The sequence below is a fragment of the Apteryx mantelli genome, chromosome 1, assembly GCF_036417845.1.
Source record: "Apteryx mantelli isolate bAptMan1 chromosome 1, bAptMan1.hap1, whole genome shotgun sequence".
NCBI lineage: Eukaryota > Metazoa > Chordata > Aves > Apterygiformes > Apterygidae > Apteryx > Apteryx mantelli.
This window is the reverse complement of record NC_089978.1, coordinates 39860594-39880490: the sequence shown is the minus strand read 5'-3', so window position 1 is coordinate 39880490 and position 19897 is coordinate 39860594. Positions and strand designations below refer to the sequence as shown.

Below are 19897 nucleotides of genomic sequence, written 5' to 3'. Positions count from 1 at the left end.
TAAATTTTAAAGTGCAATATGTTTAATTTTATCACCACTACTAACCTCCAAGCAAAACCTTTGAGGAGAAGTGAACTGAGCACCATACATCGAAGGACGGAGACACAGTTTTCCAAAAAAGTTTGCTGTGGAAAAACAAGTGGAATATGTTGCAAAACTGACTTTTTAAATGATCACTCCTGTACTGTCCAAACTGCCAAATAAGATGACTCAAACTATACCTATAAGAAGTAACAAATCCAAAATGGCAGTGAAATAAATAACTGTCACCTTTACATACTGCACTTGTTATACCCAAGCCCTACTCACATATGATGCCTCCTCTTAACTAAGTCATTATACACCCAGAAACAACTCCACTGAGTGTAATTGCACAGCTATTACTCCATTTGGGAGCTGTTTTTTTTCAACTCCATTTGGGAGCTGTTTTTTTTCAACTCCAAAGTGAATTTTACACTACTTAAACACCTTTTCAGAAAAAAAAATCAATTTCTCAATTGTAAATATGAAACAAGCATACATAATATTTATTATTTTTCCAACAAATATATGCCATACTAACCCAAAAGGAAGACATTTTTGTGCATTATGCTTCAGGGGAAAACAAACAAACAAGAAAAACTCACTCATCCTCCTTTCAAGTAAATAGTGCATGGAGGCTTCCCTTTGGATTGCTTCTAGCTCAATGTGGAAGTCATTCAGTGAAGCCGAAAGGGGATGCTTTCAAGAAGCACTATCTCACACGTGTGCCTTCATCACATTAAACTCCTCACAGCCTCACAATACTCAATTCTTTTGCACATGGTGCCAACTCAAGTTAAAAATTTGCACTGTAATTTCTTCTCATACCTTTTGGTGCAGTCTCTTTTGCACTTGCAACCCATTTCCTAAAAATTTTCTATTTCACTATTCAGGATGCTTTCACCTTGGGTATAATGAATAGTCCCCTCTAGAGTTCTATAAATCTTGCTAAAAATCTTTTATTTTTATTTTTCCCCCAATTGTAACTAACATCCTTGGAAACTATCTTTCTTTTCCAAAAATACACTAGGCTACAGAAACATAAAAACACGACCGACATTTTATTGATCTAATATTTCCATTTCATTTGTACTACCACTATTACTTTATTCAGATCCTTTAGAAATCACTGGTAATGGCAACTGTTTTCTAGTTTTCACAAGTCTAGGAACAAAGATATAAAATGCAAAGATAAAGTTTGCATATTATAGTAACTAATGCCCTTTCATCAAATACGACTACATTTTGCCCCTTTCAGTTACCAATGAAATTAACTTGCCAAAAGAACTATTAAAAGTATTCCTTAATGTCTTATGCAAAACATGAGCACCCCTGCATTAAAATTCTAATTGAATAAGTGTGTGCTAAAGTTAGGAAACTAAACTCAACATAAAACAGACCTTTTTGAAGACACTCTCATACCCAAGTGAGAGGGAAAAAATGACTGGTTTTAAAAAAAAAAAAAGGTCATCAAGAGAGGAGACTCCGTCGATAGAAGAAAACACTATTTTTCCAATGGTCCAGCTTTCAGTTTAATTTTGCTTTAGGTGAAATGCTTGTAAAAAATAAAGTTTTGAGGGTTAGGGCAAAATTTTAAGAATCAAAATACCTGTAGTCTATTCTCGTATTTTTATCACAATATACAAATAAAAGATTAGACTAATTCACACTATTTTTATATCATTGTACAGATACTTGACAAAGCATTTAAGATGCATGAACTAACATCATTAGTTTTACTTGAAAACTCTGCTATGAATTAAATCACTTTTCAGCTGTCACTTTGTTCTGAAGAATCAAAATAAATGCAAATATACACACTGTGAGAATACATTTCAGATTATCTGTATCTTATTTAGCAGGGCATTTATTTAATATGCACTGCTGGTATATCACATTTTCCATAATCAGATACTACACTACAAAATAACTTTCTCACTACACACCAGAATAGCTCACAGTGGCATAAACATGTCAAATTTATCCTAACATAGCCACTTTATTAAAAGGTCTTATTCCTATGTAAACTAAACCTTAAAAAAGATGCACAACTTCTGGCAGGAAAAATATGACAGTGCTAATTGGCAGGGGGAAAGGCGGCTTGCATGTAAAAATATACGTGTATAACAAGCATCACCATACTGGTTCCTCGGCCAACAGGAGTGTCATGAAGTTCAGCAAAGATAAAAACAGAGCTTGCAACTGTTCAGATGGGACTTGACTAGACAGGAGGCAGCTCTGTGGTTCCTGATGGACAACCGTTTGAAAGGGAGTCAGCCCATACAGTGATAAACACTTACGACTCAGCTGCGTTACCAAGACTGCAGCCAGCAAGTCAAGAGAAGCGATTATTGCCTTCCTCCCAGCACAAAGCCGCAGCTAAAAGCTGTGACCAGCTTTTGAAGGCCAAGAGGCCTACAAAAAGGGCACTAAGAGGTTTTGGGGGGCTGGAGCACATGTCACAGGGGGAGAAGCTGAGAGAGTTGCTTGGTTTGTTGGGTTTGTTCAGCCTGAAAAAGAGCAGGCACAAAGAGGATCTAATTTCCCACATACACATCACCTGAAGGTGGGTTATGGAGATGACAGAGCCAATTCTCAGAGATTTAGAGTGAAATGATGAGGCGTGAGAAACAGGTTGCAACGATGGAAATTCCATTGGACCTAAGGGAAAAAATCTTCCCAACAAGTGGTTAAGCACTGGAGCAGGCTGCCTTGGAGAAACTCAAAGCTCACATGGACAAGGCCTTAAGCAAGCTGACCTAACTCAGGACTTAGCCCCATTTTAAGCAAGGGGTGGGACCAGGATGACCTCCCCAGAGGCCCCTCTTCCAACCTAAGTTTTTCTTCAATACTTTCAATATCTAAAAAGAAAGGTAAACCTGGCATCTTTATAAGAAGCAATGCCTCAAAATGCTTTCTCACGGGAATTTTTTATGCATTCCTTCTACTAATGATACTTAAAAGTTGATTTATTGAGGCTGAAATAAGTAATATGGTCAAAAGGGTATATTTTTAGTAGTCCAAGTATAATAATCATTTATCATTAATCATTTTTAATCACCTAATTTAGCTTATCAGCTGTACTCATGAAGGAGACAATTAATATTTCTCTATTCAAGCTGTAAAATCTCACTTTATCATCATACAAAAACAGCACTGAACCATAAAACTACAAAATGAAACTTGGAAATATTATTAATTGATAATTAATCTGTTATTAAAGCATGTCTTCCATATCAGTGTCAAAGACCTGGACTACTTCTGCTTCAAGACATTCATTAATTTCAGAAAGAACAGAAGCTTAACAGTTCCAACGTCTGCTACTCAGAAAGCAAAATGCTAAGCAAATGCCTTAAGTTTTATTTGAAATATTTTAAAAAGGATTATATCACCAACCCCCAAATCTCTCAGAACAGCTGCTGTCGTGGGTACTGTTCTTACAGAAGTGGCTCTAACTAAAAAAATATAACTTTTGGAGACAACCCACTCGCATCCCTCCTAAACATCAAAACAAACAAACAAACAAAGAAGTTACAACCCGCTCAGAAGACAAAGGATGAAAGATGAGTACTCATTACTGAAACAAAAAAATTATACGTTATAACTGAAGATGCTAAGTAGAAGATGATTTCATTTACAGCTGTGGTCATCCACGCTTAACACGTGCACCTATTATTATATAATTTTAACTCAATACAGCAAGTTTTTCTGCATAGAGAGAAGCTATTTTCAACTCTGCTAAAGCAGCAGGTTTCTTTTTACTCCACCTTATGCTAAAAACAGCCATTTTTACACACCATTAAAACTAGATTTATAGTCTATTCGTGAAAAATCACTGAAAGTAAAAAATGCAAAGACATACATACTTATGCAATGTAAAAGAACACACATTAAAACTAATACATTGCATTTCAATGATATATTTGAAAAGTCTGGGGAGTGCCAGCAGATTAGTAGCTGTTGACTTGTTAGCAATGACCAAAAGAACATGACTGGCTACAGATACAGAGACCCAAATATTTTTAAAACTGAAAAATACTACCGTATCCTTCAATTTGATCTCTTAACAAAAAGAAGCTAAAGGACCTCCAAGAGGTATTTCCAAGTTGGAGTTCATAAGCTGCACATGCACTCTAGCAGTATTATTCAACCACTGACCTACAGATGCCCACAGGTCTGTAAGACATAAGGTGGTCAGCCGAATGACTGCAGAACAAAGTTTGGTATCCATAAGTGCAGTTAAAACACGCTATCAGAAGCATACTTTTACTCACCAATAATATTTTTAATTAAAATGCTTGTAGCTGTAACAGTAAAGTTTCACTAGAGCAAATACTTTTACAAAATTATTAAGAACTGAAAGACCAGCTTGCACAAGAGAAAATGTGCACTGCTTTTACAACAGTTTTGCTGGAATGACATTCACACAAAATTGAACTTGTAAACTAAACTATCTTAAATCTGATGCAGGAAAAAAAAAAACTTCTTTGACAAATCAAAGGACAATTTTAAAAGCAGTGCAACCAAATGGAAGAAGAGAGACAAGTAGGAAAGACAAACTGGAAAGGAAGTTGCTGTAATTAATACAAAGCAAGATCAACGCACAGACAAGAAACTTCAACAATAAAAGTGGGAAGAAATAGCTTTTGTCATTGTTGCTGCTATAAACAAAACACAGAGAAGAAATGTGGCAAGACACCAGGAAACATTCTGTTTGTATGGCTTACTAAAACATTCTTTGAAATAACAAATAAAATAAAATAAAAATCCACAAGTATCCCAGGAAGCTCCTTAACTACTAAGCTTTATTCCCACATTCTGTGGTTCAATTAATATTTTCAATTTAGTGTTTTAGCATTGTGACCTCATGTTACCGAGGAAGAGAAAGGATTTGAATTCAGGGCTCTAACATTCACGAGATTATCCTAGCCACCCAGGTAAAGGATAAATAACAGGAGAGTAACATACAGTCTTCATTCATCTGTTTTTTAAATTATGCTGTAATCCAAGCTTTCAATCCCATTCCTTTACTTTTATTTAATAAATCACAGGAATGTTTTATGTGAATGAAAATGATTTTTTTTTCCAGTCAGGCACTGGGGGGGGGGGGGGGGGGAGGGAAATCAATGTCTTGCACAAGTTTAATTCCAAGTGACTACTAATTATTATTGGCAGATAAAAATTAAGATAAAAAATAAAAATCTGATAATCAAACAACAATGGAACATAGTAATTCTTCTGCATACAACACATCCACAAAAATTACAAACTCAGTAAATCCAGAGAAGAAACTGAAAAACATTTAGGAAGTCTGCAGTTGTAAAACACTGTAACTTCATCTGAATAAATACAGTCATAGCTAGAACATAATATAATCTAGAATTGCAATTTCTACTAAGCTTTTTCCATTTTTCATGTTATTATCACATGACAACATGATTAGGTTACGAACTCAAATGTAACCTAAGAAAACGGAAAAGAGAGTGAACAAAAAAAAAGTTGAAAAAAAAGGTTCCCCTTCCCTTTTATTCCCCTTTCCCAAACTTATAGAAAACCACACTTTGGTAATCTCTTAGCAGCATTTTCCAAAGAAAATTTTTTCCAACTCAAAAAACATGCAGTATTTTTTCTGCCTTTCAATGGAGTCCTCCAAGACCATGGTGAGCATTAACCATGAATTGCTGTAAAAAATGTGATCAAGGCTGAAAACTCGGTGGATTGACAAAACTCAACATGTCAAGAATAGAAAACACTCAAAGTGCTTGTTTTGTCATTTGTTCATCCTGCATAGATTTTCTCAGGTACAGCCAACCATTCAAAAGCAAGTTCTGAAATCTATGCAACAAATGTTTCAAGTCACCTTCCCACTGAGAAACTTCATTAGCCCTAAAAAAAAAAAAAGAAAAGAAAAAAGAAACTTGACTTTATTTAATGACCCAAGTTGGTTTGAAATCATTTCATGCTACACTTTCAAGAGTAACTTTCACTATTAAACAAACCCGAACTGATTTAGCTTTTGAATATCAGGTAAAACATTAAGTATATGCATGGATACAGTCACTTCCTTCACTTATCTTGATTTTCCATAGTTACAAAGAATAAACTTGATATTATTTTGTGTCAAAAATAGATATGAAGTTGCAAATAGAAGTCAATAAGTGAAGAGTTACAAAGAGGAAAAGGACAAGTACTTGCCACAAGGAAGAATTTCAAGCTGCTTATTAAACTAGCTGAACTGCAGCTCTCAAGTCTATCAATAATTATGTATGTATATTACACAGACGTATATCCGTGTATTATCTATGTCACATCTGAATTAAAAAAAAAAAAAGTTCTCTGAATAAGTTTTCAAAACCAAGAATGATGACTGTGTTCATTACACATCCCATTTTCAAAAAAGTGCAGCTTGACAGATCACATTTTTTACATAAGGCTCTTCTTGGCATTCCCTAACAGCTCAATACTTCAACAAAAGGTAGGCCTCATTCAGAAATCACTACTCTGCATAAAGTGAGAGACGGACCCTTGAAAATTACCCACTTTTCTTCATTGACTCCTTCCTTGACTCTTTTTGCTCCTTCTTTCCTTCCTCAGTTAAATGAAAACCTAAGCACTTGCAAGTGCTGTCAACTATAAAACACAAAGCATTCTATGAAGTTGAAAAAAGTAACGCTTCTCTGCTGTTACCATTCTAAACAGTAATTCAGAATGAAACACTTCTGTCTTGTATTTAAAACTTTCTTGGATACAATATCACAATTTAACAAATAAAAAAGGGGAGGTTCCAAGAATATCCAGGAAACTTAACTGCCCTGATGCCTTTGAAAATCTCCCCTGCTCTCACTGTAGTGACCCTAATGGTAATTATGTAACATTACTCAAAAGAAAGAAGTGCAAATGTTCTTCCATCACGGCATATCTGTTCTATCAAGCAATAATACATACCAAGATGAATCATTTAACTGTTGAAAGTGTTATTTCCCCCATTCACGTCATCATCAATATGAGTGAGAGTTAAATAAGTGATTATGTTTTGCTAAAATGTGAAATAATGTATTAATGCACCTGGTGAGGATTCTGGATAGTACATACTTATAGCCCATGTTTTAATGATATCTCCTGATTTACATTTATAAAATTACTTAAATATTGTGAGAAACACATAAGGTTTTTTTACAATAGTAAAAGAACATAAGAGAATGAAATTTCAGCAGATTGCAAACAATTTTAATATGAGTCAATAGAAGAGAAACTTAGTGATAAGCATGCCCACTAGTATCCAAGAGTAATAGCAGCTACACAAGAGTCAAACTTTTCCAGCTAACATTCAGAGATACGTCCAAGATAGCCTCACTAACTCCAAACTTTGACAAGATAACCTTTTAGCAAGTAGCACTGCTGTAACACAGCAGATGCTAGTAACAGCTCCAGCAGGCAGAAAGCACTGGGCAAACATTCCTGCATGCTTTGCTCTTTGAGAAGAGCTGATATTTCATAATTCGTAACAGGCCACAGCAATATGACATACAAAAGTCACAATGATAAAAGAGGGTTTTCTTTCTTCGTGTAATGAAATTCATTAAATTGTTGCTGAGCTATAAGCTGTCAGTACTGTTTCTCACACACATTTCCTTGGGAAAATGTTGGCAGCCAGTCTTAAACTGAATTCTAAGCCTGAGCCCAAGCCAGAGAAACAGCTGCCACCGCACTAAGAATATCTTGGAACTGTCTGAACACACGTGCCTTTTTCCCTTCTGGCTTCCCTCAATAGCTTTTACTTAGACATGACAACGCAAGAAACTCATAGTCATCTGGAGCACTATATGAGACAAACAACAGGAAAGAAAAAGTCAGTCTTGACCACACTCACCAGACAGTGTTCTCTGTCAAACCAGCAATTTCAGCAGTCCATTTTCTAACTCAGAATAAGTCTTCTCTTGCTGTCAGCTAATATCATTACTCCCATTTCTAATACTTGTGCTACATTTCTTCAAGAGAAGGGTTCAAAATGATGCCATTGTAAGAGTCCCCATCATGCTTCAGTTACCACCAGTATTATAAAAATTATTTAAGCCAGTAACTTTTTTTTCTTAAGAGTGCAAACCAGCTCAAAGGTTAGATGTCAGATTTAGAGCTGCCCATTCTTTCTTAAGTCTGACACTTCATGACTATGCATTATATTAACTACGTAAAACGTGATTAGAAACACTCACGTACTATTTATCCCCCATACAGCCTTTCCTTCATTTTGTGAGCTGTATTAGAATTATCTTTAATGGAATTAAACATTCTCCTTTTACTCACACACCCCTCCCCCCCCCAAAGAAAAAAAAATCCCACAGTTAGAAAACATCTTACCCTTCAAAATATGAACAACATGAAGAGTTTGGAGAAGCAGTCTTTAAATTTGTTTCAATTTTACTGTTATGAGCATCACGCAACAAGCAACCATTAAATAATTAACTAACATGTAAGATATTTTCAAATCTAACATTTCTAGTAGCAATTCTATCCGTTAAATTAAGCTTCAGGATGTCTTTGTATCACTACCTACTCCCATATGTATTATTTACATTAAGATGTAAAGTGGTATTTAAGTAAAATATGCACATATAAAAAAAAAATGCCAAACATCTGTTTGTTATTGATATAAATGACAACAGTACCTCACTGCAAATTCTCCAACTACCCTCCCCTCAGCCTGTTGCTCAAGGGATCCAGAATCTGGGGAGTCTGAAGCATACAGTGCCTGAGCAGAGCCAAAGCATGTCTTGAGAGTCTCATAGCATGGTTTTGGAGGGCACAGTCTCTGCAAAGAGACCTGAGACCTCCTTCACCTGTATCCAACATCTAGTCCAGAATCCTCAAATTTCCACTTTCTAGAAGGAATAAGTTGTCTGATCAATAATTTAAATCTCTGGGGATATTTAGTTTGAACCACCTCTGCTTTTACTTTTGTTCACATCATAAGAGATACTAACAACTTGGAAAAAGTAGACTTCTTCAACACCGCTATTTTCTTTAACTCACTCTTCCATTGGGAAGTTCATTTGGGCTTTGCTGGTAAAAGCAAACAATACTCAAGCATGCTGCTATTCCATCCTGCCCAAGTCTTTCTCTCAAATCTCTATCAAGATTACATTTTTAAACTTTCCCTTTACAGTACACTTAGAAGCCAAAATCGTGGGAGGGAAGAGGTAAATCTGCCCCAAAGTGGTCAATTACAATTGTGTAACAAGCTCCACCCATTTACCTCATTTAGATGATGATATCAATTAGTTTATCAATAGACAAATCAATATAAAAAATTACAAAAGGTATCTTCAACTCAGAGATAATGTACACTTTTCAAAATAAAGTCAAAAAGCATGAGGACAAAAAGAGGCAGAAAGAAGGAAACTACTACCTCATTGAGTCAAATACAGTAAATAACACCTGGCCTCATAATCTATTTATATCTCAAAAAGAAGGCAAAGCCTATGAGTTACAAGACTAAGTAAATACCTTTTGAAGGGAAACTAAATACTTCTGAAATCTCCAAGGACTCCAAAAAGGAAACTAGCTACAGAAAGTTTACATGCTCCTACAGAATGCATTCACTGAAGAGAATCAACCTGAGACACACCATACGATGAAAAGAAAAGGTGGATATTAAGAAAAGGTCTGTAATAATTTAAAGAACTTTCAGCTTGAAAATTGTTTTAAGTAGACTACATACTTTTTATTCATTTCTTGAATAAAGAGTTCACAGTAGCAACCTTCTTCATTCATATTTGTAACAATGCTATGAACGAAGGACATCTTAAACCAGTCTTTCAGCTTCCTAGCACATTACTCACAGAAACCAGCAGGTAAGGGTTGTGTCCCCAAAGAAGATTCATAAATTGATCCGAGAGCTGCCATAACAAGTCAAGAGAAGGAGAGGCCCTTCCAGCAACTAATAAAAACCCAGAGGCTGAGCTGCAGTAAGGCAATAGAAGCTACACCCAAGACTGAGTCCATAGGGGTCTGTCACACTTACTTGTCTTTTCTCTTTATCCCATTACTGAAAATCCTGTTCCTTTCCCTCCAGATTCCCGCCTCCTCCTCCCCCACTCCAATCAAGAGGAGAAAATCCTTCTCTCAGCAGAACTACAGCATGAAGATAAATACCTATGATACAAAAACAAGAACAGAAAGGGTGAATGTGCTTATCTGATCTAGCTCTAATAAAGTGACCTTCCTCCAAGAGTGGCTAGAAGCAGGGGACTTGGGGAAAGAATGCAAGAAATGGGCAAATATATAGAGAAATGCTTGGAAAAATTCCTAGCTTCCAGCAATTCTAGAGCTAGTAGCTGCATCACACCATGAAGTTCAGCATTCAGTGCATCTATCCCTACCTGATTTTGTCTAATTACTATTTTAACCCACTTATATTTTTCTGTTCCACAATATTATGTGGCAATTAAGTTCCACAATTTAATTACACATCGCTTGAACAGCTACTTAAATTTTCATCAAGTAGCGTGTTTAATTCAATTCACTGGGTGGCCTAATTCTTGTGCTAAGAAAAATAGCTATTCTTGCTTTCTATTCATCATTTCTATATGATCTATGGATTTTATAGACCTCTATCACCTCTCCCCTGTTCTTCTGTTTTCCAAACTAAAGACCTCCATCTTCCCCAGCAGAGATGTCCATACCTCTGATCCAATATCTCTATTCTTTTTTGTTGTCTATGAAACCCATGCTGTATTGAGATGATTACATTAGTGCACACTGTTCAAGATTTTAATACACCATTGATTTACATAAAGAATAAAATAACTTGTTAGGCCATTATATCTTTCTGAATAATTCCTAACAGCTCTGCGACCCCTGCCCTTTTCTAAGTAACATCAGTCTTAGAGATCATCATTATTTATACTGGTTTGCGTTATTGTCCCTCCACGTACATCATCTGGCATTCTTCAAAACTGAACTATGTTTGCCATCTGAAACCATTAGGCAATGGTATCGTAACATTGTTCTGCAACTATACAGTCAGTTTAGATTTTACTAAACTGAATATATCAGCAAACTGCTATGGTGCCACAACACTATCATTCCTTAAGACTATTATTCAACATGAAAAAGTCTTAGATCCCAGCAGAAATCCACTGGTAACTTTTTTTCCCATCATGAAGCAACCATTTGTTTCTTATTTCTCATCTTTTAACCAACTATCCACAGGATAACCTTCCATCCTCATCAAGAAAGCTTAAGAAACTTTGAAAAAGGTCCATGGTCAAATTTTTTTTTAAAACTCAAGAGTACTATGTCAATCATATCTTAGTTAGATGGTCACTGACCCCTTCAAACAATTCTGAAAAGGTCCATGATGACTGATTTCACTCCGCAAAAGTCAAGGAAGTTTGCCACTTCCCCCGTCATATTTATTCAAGGGACTAATAATCCTCCTCTTAGAATAGTTATCAATTTTACCTGTACTGTCTGACTTACTGACCTTTAATTTTACAGATAACACAAAAATAAAACAGTACTGTATTAGCTATCTTCCATTTCTCTCTAACCAATAATAGCTTAAAATAACAGATTAAAACACTACTGTTAGCAAGAATGTATAAAATGCTCTACTGGGACAGGCTTATGGTTCATCTAGTCCCGTGTTCTGCCTTCAACAGTGGAGAAGCTCTTTAGGAACAGCTTAAGAGCCCAGTCACTTCCTGCAGTCTGCTCCTCTCATACTCCTGCAAGACCCTCACAACCAGCGGATTAGGTTTATTAGAGGATGCATCACTTTCTATTCCCTTTAAAAATCTGTTTATAGGCTTACTGCACATAAAATAGTGTAATTTCTTTTGAGCCTGGTGAATATAATTTGCCTCCACAACCTATGTGGCAACAAATGCTACACCTTCACCATCACTCTGTAAAAATACTTCGTTCCCCACTTTGAAACTGGAATACTACTATCTTAATAAGTGCTTCCTCCTTCTAGTGTTGCAGAATTCAGCGAGCAACAATGTTGCAGGATTTGGGGAATAACAGCTCAACAGTCCTCTTACCTACTGCCCTCAGATTAAATAAACCTTACTGAATTTTCCACCTTCAGCTTTCTCTTTTGCAGTTTAAGGAGTTCCCAACACATTAATCTCCCAGCAGACAGCTACTCCATCACAGCTCCCTCATCAGCCCCCTCCATCTCCTTAACTATTTTAGTTACCTTCTCTGTATCTTTTTAACTATTATATCCATATCCTAGTTTCTTTGAAAACCTGGGAAGATTCCATTCAATTCCAGTAATATGTTACTACTTAGCAACTTCTTTAAAAAAAAAATCTGTATTAGTTTCTCAAGCTTATTTAAATTAACAGAAGGTGCAATATCAGACCTTCTCAGCTCCTCCAGAGCAAAAATGGCTATATATTTGTGCACATATATCTACACACACATATATAAAACATAAAGAAACAAGGTTCTAACAGTCCAGCAAGAACACAAACCAATCATGCCAGCCAGTGTGGGATACACCTTGACAAAAGAATGCAACTATGCAGCATTTGGGTTTGTACTGTAACTTAGCGATTTCACAGTAGCAACCAAATTTCATAAACCACATAGGTAAGTTATTACAGGACTGCCTGTCATAAATCTCAAAAGAGAGATGTATTTCTCCTGTGAAACACTGGGTTGTCCAGGGAAGATGTTTTATCCAGGCTGGGTTTGTCTCATATATAGGGATGAAATTCAGCTGAGCTCACCAAAAAACTTTCAGAGGACCAGCAAAGGAACATGTAAGCAAAGGGCATCATCTTGCAGGACCCTGGAACCCACTACTTTCCTAAATTCCTGCTGCATTCTTACAAACTGGTGTTAGGTTAGTTCCTTTGGCATTTCCCTGCATTTCTAGGCATGCACCTATTACTTCTTTACAGCTTGAAGATCACATCACATAGTCAGTCCTATAAGAAAAGTTAGTTAGGACAGACTAATCTTAAATCTAAAGTTAACCATTATGCAGCACATCACTTAAGTACTTCCACAGAAGTCAATTTAAAATAGTTTAGTATACACAAAGTATATAGTTTTCATTTACAAAACACATCAAACCTAGACTAGATTGATGCCAGCATTGCTAAACGCTCGTGTTCCCAAATAACCAATGAAGTTCTGATACTTCTTCATCTCTAGTAATAACTTGCCATAGTAGGAACATTACCTACACAGTCTTCAAAACATGCAAAATTTTACAAGATTACATAGCTTTTTTTTTTGCCTTAGGCCTACTAATTTTTATGGCATCATATACTGCAAGAAAAACAATCTGTACTACTTGACAAGGAACTCACTTGTAGTTATTAGTTATACTAAGAACTTTTAGTTATTTAGTTATATCAAGAAATTCTTCAGGTATGCGGCTTGCACATCTTGCTCTCCCACATTCAAAGATGAACCAGTCACTAGACCCGAGATCAGTGGGACCACAGGCTAGCCCTGCTGTAGGACACAGCATATTGTTCTTTTGCTTTCTAAAACTTTGAGACATTTTCATGTAATAAACTCCCAAGTTCTGCAAGGATCTAGGACACTGAAGACATCCTGGATTTCCTTCTTGTTCTCCTATGAAATGCTATTAGACTTTTCAAAAACAAACAAACAAAATGAAGTTTGTTGCAGATCACTGAGAAATGTTCTGTAATTCATGGTTTGCACAAGGAGGGTGCATTCTGCAGTCCGTTTGGACTTCAGGTCCAGTACATACTTGCTCGGAATTGTAGAAAACTGGATTCAGTAATTTAGGTTCCCTTTAGGTCTATACGTTAATGGCAGCTTTGGAAGATTTGTTCCAAAATTCATGACTATAACTATAACAATACAAAAAGAATTCTCTCTTCCCCTCAGCCGTCCTCCCCATAAATATTTGGTAATTAAAAAAAAAAAAAAAAAAAGAGAGAGAGAGAGAAAGAGAGAGTTAATACACAACTTCCCTTCCAAGACAGAATATTTTTTCACCACAAATACAAACACACCCCCATTTAATCTCTAAAGGTGGAGCCAATATCACGTTTGGACATACAGCACCTAAGGTACAGTGTATTACATAATGAAAAGAACTAGTCTCAAAAAATGTGCACTTGTTAAGACAGCTGCAAGGACATCTTCTCCTCTTCAGAAAAATTGCAGTTCTGTTCACAAACTACAGGGGTCTTCTACCTATTTTCATGAAATAAACCCCCCTCCAAAAAAAACAACCTAGGTTCTCAGCATTAGCTGTCACTGTTAAATTTACTACACAGGGAAACTTCCTCTCTGAAAAGTTCTTTAAATACATACCTGATATACTGAAACAAATTGAAAAAGCAAACAAAACAAATTTCTAGACAAATTGATAATAAATGACTCTAAGAATAGCTGTTTGAAAAAAAGTGTACTATATTGCATTAACTACACTATGTCACTGCTTTACTTGGAAAAAAACTTTACTGTATATTCAGAGACATAACAAAAATTAATTGCAAAAATTCACATAGACAAGTGTTTATAGTAACTTATCTTTAAAGATCTAAAAAAGTTATGGTAATTGAATTAAAATAGGCAGTATCTCACAAGCTAGCAGATTTGCAACTATGGAACAATAGTTTCTTAATTTGTTCTGGTTCTTCAGTTGTTTCTGTGGGGACAGACTTTAACATATAAACTCAGCTTCAATTTTTGCACTAAGAAACATACCATTTGACATGAGAAGACACCAACAATGGAAAGAAATTGGTATTGAACATGATTTAACTGCAAGCATAGATCAGAAACACACATTAAATAACACAACTGAAGGCTTACTTGCATGTGTGTTAAAGGACTTTAGGATCTGCTACTAGTAATAAGAGGACACCAAAGTCACAAGCATAACAGCAAAGGCAAAACAGTTAAAAGCACAGATGTCGAGGTCATTATTTTAAAGTACCTGAACACTTATCTAAAGAATATTTCTGATGCATTATTTCTTTTTCTCACTCCACCTCACCTTCCTCAGAAGTACAGGTGTTCATTTCCTTTTCCTTTGTGCTACCCTTCCCAATGCAACTAAGTCAAGGCATACTTCCAGTGCACCTGATAATCAGCCCACTACTTGCCTGATCATCTTTCAGTCACTGTGGTTTTGGTTCACACCCTTCCCTGCAACTTTGTAAGAATAATGAGTGATTAATAGTCATCAACAATATACGCCCCGAAGGAGAAAGACAAACAGTGCAGAATAACACAGACCAATTCAGATGTGCCTTGTATTTGTAGTACCTAAAAGCTGTTTAACAATGGCATTCATTAAATTGACCAAGTAGTAAAACATCTAATAATTTAAAAGTTGTGTGATAAAGTTTTGAATATGTAACAGAAAACACAAAAAGCATAAATTATTAAGTTACTTTTATGGAAAGCCTTCTCTTTTCTGGAGAGCAAAGAGTATGGGAAAACAGAATAAGCTTATGTTATGAAAATTAACATAAGTAACTAATTAAGATTGTTTCAATCCCCCAATAGCCAGTAATCACAGGACTATATTGAACTTTACACACCCTTAAAGAAACAATATTTTTGAAATGTATGACACACTTACCCAAGAAACAGACCTAAAGACACTAATTTTCTCATATTGATTAGTATTATCACAAAGCTATACTGTGAAAACTAGCTAAACCAAATATGTAATAGCAGGAAGGTAACAGATTAGCATATTTACAAAAGCTCCTCCATATGCTTTGTTTTAATCCAAACTTAAAAGAAGTCATATCAAGTGTATTACCATAAAAGCAACAATTAAAATATGATCCTTGGTTTAATCTTTTATGTTAGCCATAAGTGAGAAAGCACAATCAAGTAAAACCACTAAGCTAAACTAAAAGCATGGAAAGAAAACTATCTCCAACCACCACCAGAAATAATGACACTTCTCACAATATAAGCGGTTTTCTCAAACACAGCCAAAATAAACTGTTTTGTGGCGTGGTACTTAGCAATGAGCTTTCACTTGGGGGAAAGAACTGCAAGTTGTTGAGGAGAAGAGGCAAACTGTTGACCAGTAAGGGAATTATACTGATCAATAAATCATCAAGGTCTAGTCAACAAGCCAGCACACCTATAGGCTAGCAAATAGCATGCACAGCTTGCAGTGGATGTTTGAGAAGAACAACCCATTCGAGTGCCCCCTTCCAAAAGGGAGAAGGTGCCCAACGATACGCACAAGCTAGAGAAGAGGAGTATCCAGATCCAAGCCCCAAGTGCCCATTTAACCTGCTCTGGCTCTACTTCCTCTATCTTATCTTCTTCACTGCAAGGGCCCAACTAGGGTGGCACGATTAGAAAAGACACCAGAGCTGCGCCGCCACCGCACAGGGCCCGAGCAGGGGGATCATGTCACCCTGCCTCTTTCTCGCTGTTGCTTCCTGAAAACGAGCACACGCTTACCAAAAAAAATAAAAATAAATAAGCAAATGAATGAATAAATATCCGGACCTTCCCCCCCACACACACACCCACCGCTACCCAGGCCCGGCCCGCCGGCATGGCGGGAGGCCGCGGCGCGGCCTAGCGCAGCCCGGCGGCGGGGCCAGGCCAGGCCGGGCAGGGCCGGGCAGGGCCGCGGCGCCGCCACTTACCAGCCCGCCTCCGAGAGCGCGGCCCTGGCCCCGCCGGCCATGGCGCCTGCCGCCGCCGCTCCGCACCCGGCTCAGCGCCGCCGGGGCGCGGGGCGGGCGCTGCGGCGAGGCGCGGGCGCTGCGCGGAGGCACGCGGGGCCCGGTCGTCCCCCCGCGCCGCGGCCTCTCCGGGCACCGGGCCCGGCCAGCTCTCCGGCGGGGGCGGGCGGCGGCGGAGGGAGGGAGGGAGGGAGGGAGGGAGGGAGGGAGGCGGAGGCGCACACGGAGACGAACAAAGCCCGCGACCGGCGCCGGCGCCGCTCCCCGCCCCTGCGCGAGGCGGAGAGGCGGCGCTCTGCCGCCCGCCGTGAAGCCGCTGCCGCCATGACGGGGACGGGAAAGCGCGAGGGCGGCGGCGGGAGCGCGGCTTGGGGCCTTCCGCCGCCGCCGCCGTTCCCGGCGCTGGGCCCGAGGTTGCCCCGCGGCTGCGGCGGGCGGCCGGGGCCCTGCGGGCGGCCTGCGCCGGGCCGGCGGCGGCGTGGCGGCGCTGGGGGCCCGGTTCGGTTCAGCTTCTCCTGTAGATTAGCGGTGGCGTTAAGCGACGGCCTGGTTCCTCTCCAGCGGGAGGAATAACAGCGGGAAGCGCTTGTTTTAAGCGCGTTTCATCGATAAGTAAATATTGGTGATACTCATTAGGAAAAAAACACTCTTCTCGCTATCCTCACCGCAATGAGAATTGGGCTTCTAGAGCGACGGACAAGACTTTTCAGAAAGAAACATGCTCCTTTGTTTCTTTTAAGCCTTTTTTTTTTTTTTTAATATGCTTTGCCCTGCGCGCTGAAATAAACGTTCAGTTTCCTGGACTGCCTTTTAATGGGAATTATGCTCTGAAAGAATGGAGCTGTTGTAGCATCCAGAAGGTGATACAATACCTGCCAGACAGTCAGAGAACTGCAAATTGGAGGAAAAAGACCCTCTGTACCAACTGCTCATGAGAAAACATTCTTAGACCTGATCTCTGCACACACTACCTGTAGTATAAATGACGGTTTCTGCTGAAGCTAGGGAATGTCAAAGTACTTAGGACTACACAGGCAATGAGCCTAGACTCCAGCACGCCTGTAAAGAGCTCTAGCCTACATGGCTTTCTCTGAAAAATATATGTTATTAAAGATGAATGATTGCATCACTCTTTACAAAATTTGCTCAGACTCTTTGCGTCCAAACCATAACCTAGTTTGACACATCTCACTGAAGTTGAGAAGCATGATCCTGTTTCCCTTTCCAAGTGTCTGATTCAAAATGTTGGCCATTGACAACTGTGTGGTAAAAAAACAAGGCCTATGAGGAACAATTAACTGTTAAATTTACATATTTAACTTCAGGGTAATTTGTGTGATTCTAAATCTCTTTCTACAGTACCTCTGAAAGAGATCACTATTGGAGAAAACAGTAATTTTTAGCCATTGTGATGGCTTGCACAAATGCACCCACATGTGTGACTGGTTGACAGTCCTATTTAAAACCGCTCGATGTGCAAATCCGCTACGTCAAATTTTAACGAATGCTTCAAACTGGTTATTCTCAAAACCAAGCAGAAAAGCATCAGGGCACAGCGAGGGCTGGCTGCTTCCCAAGGGAAGGGGCTCTTGGAGCAGAGGGCGATGACAAGGCAGGTGGGAGCACAGACCTCACCAGCAAGGAGCCGGGATGCAGAGCGGCAAGTCCAGTCAGGATCAGGGCCAGGGCCAGTGGCTGAGTCAGACGCAGCCCAACGATCCCCCAGCAAGTCCGTAGTGACGAGACCGGCCCGAGGCCAAGCCGGGATGCAGAGCTGGCAGGTCCTGGTCAGGGCCAGACATGCAAAGGTCCAGGACTGGGCAGAGCCGGAGTTGCTGCATAGCCGTGATGTGGCTCAGGTGGGGGCCAGCGGTGCAGTCCCAGCTGGAAAGCGGCTCCCAAAGGAGAGGGGGCAGCCCTTTTTTCCGGCTTTCCTCACCGCAGCGCTCATCAGTGAAGGAACTGACCTTGGACTCAGCCAGCTAAACCCCTTCCCTTCACCAGCCAAACTCCTAGAAGGGGGATGCACTCCAAGCCGTGGCAACAGGACAGTTTCTGCTGCTGTATTAATGTGTGAACAGTTCTGATGCAACATATTCATTTATCTGTGGTTTACCTGTCTCTGAAAACAGGTTTCTCAGTGTTTTAGACAAAAACGTGCTAAATACTAACAACATTCTGGATCATCCAAACACAGCATATAAGATTTATCAAATTGCTCTGATACATCTTTTGCAAAAGATTTCAGCTTTCAGAGAAAAATGGAGAATTAAATATAATGATCTTTTCCTTCAAAGAAATAATGTGTACCTACTACTTTATATCTTCAAAATGCTATACATGAAGCTATTTATGTTTTAATAAGATCTTTACACATCAATAAAATTGTCTTTTTAAATTTTGGTTCTATTAAGTTTAAATTTTGTATATTATATATATGCTTGAGGTATTACATGGCTATTTAGAAAGATACAGTGGGAGAGGGGGAAGGTTACTTAATATGTCATCTTAGGTACTATAACTGCAAATAAGCAACAATGTCCTATAGTGTACTCTAAGCCCAAAGTAAGTAATAAGGACCCCTCACCTCTGTCACACTCTACTTGTACTCCATATATAATTATGCAGTACAACTTGTTTTTTCTATTACATTCCAATTATTAACCAGCCAAGTTCAAATTATTATTTAATGCTGGTTTAGGCTGATTTTTTGTCTTCTGTAGGCTTTCTTCATTGCATTATTTGAAGATAACAGGTCCTCTTACTGAATGCAAGAACAGACAGTCTTACACTAGACCTGTGGCCCAAAGTAACAAGGTAGTGAAGGCAAAGGGCCTTCATTTCTATTCACTGAATCTCTAGGAGTGTGCCAGGGTTACAGGGGTGTTTCTTAATTGTTTTAATGAACTAGGAGAAAATGTGCCTTTCTATACTATTCTTTCTCTTTCTCTGAATAATTTGCCCTAGGCCATAGCTCCAAAAGGTGCTTGCAAGTGTATTTAATCTCAGAGACATTCTGGATGACCCTGGTAAAAAGTGACTGTCTCTCAGTGATGCGCAGTGCCTAATTTGATTAGGCTGCAGTCAAAAGGATCACCTTTTTAGTATGTATTCTTACTGCATTTCAACCAAAATGTGCAGAGCTATTGGTGAATGTTTTCTCTGTTTTATCTGAAGGGGGAGAAAAGTGCTCAGCACACAGT

General features: G+C 38.6%; 1 protein-coding gene across 4 annotated transcripts in view; it reads right to left on the bottom strand.

Annotated features, from left to right (window-relative positions):
- Positions 1 to 16737, bottom strand: part of TDRD3 (tudor domain containing 3) — a 123138-nt gene extending 106401 nt beyond the window's left edge. For 2 of the 4 annotated variants that reach the window (XM_067292604.1, XM_067292605.1), the window contains exon 1: positions 16656 to 16737. In XM_067292604.1, coding sequence (XP_067148705.1) covers positions 16656 to 16696 — 41 coding nt within the window. In that variant the 5' untranslated portion in view covers positions 16697 to 16737. Of the gene's footprint in view, positions 1 to 45; positions 102 to 16655 lie in introns of those variants that run through there. The other 2 variants (XM_067292602.1, XM_067292603.1) reach the window with 2 other exon arrangements.
- Positions 16738 to 19897: the final 3160 nt, after the last annotated feature.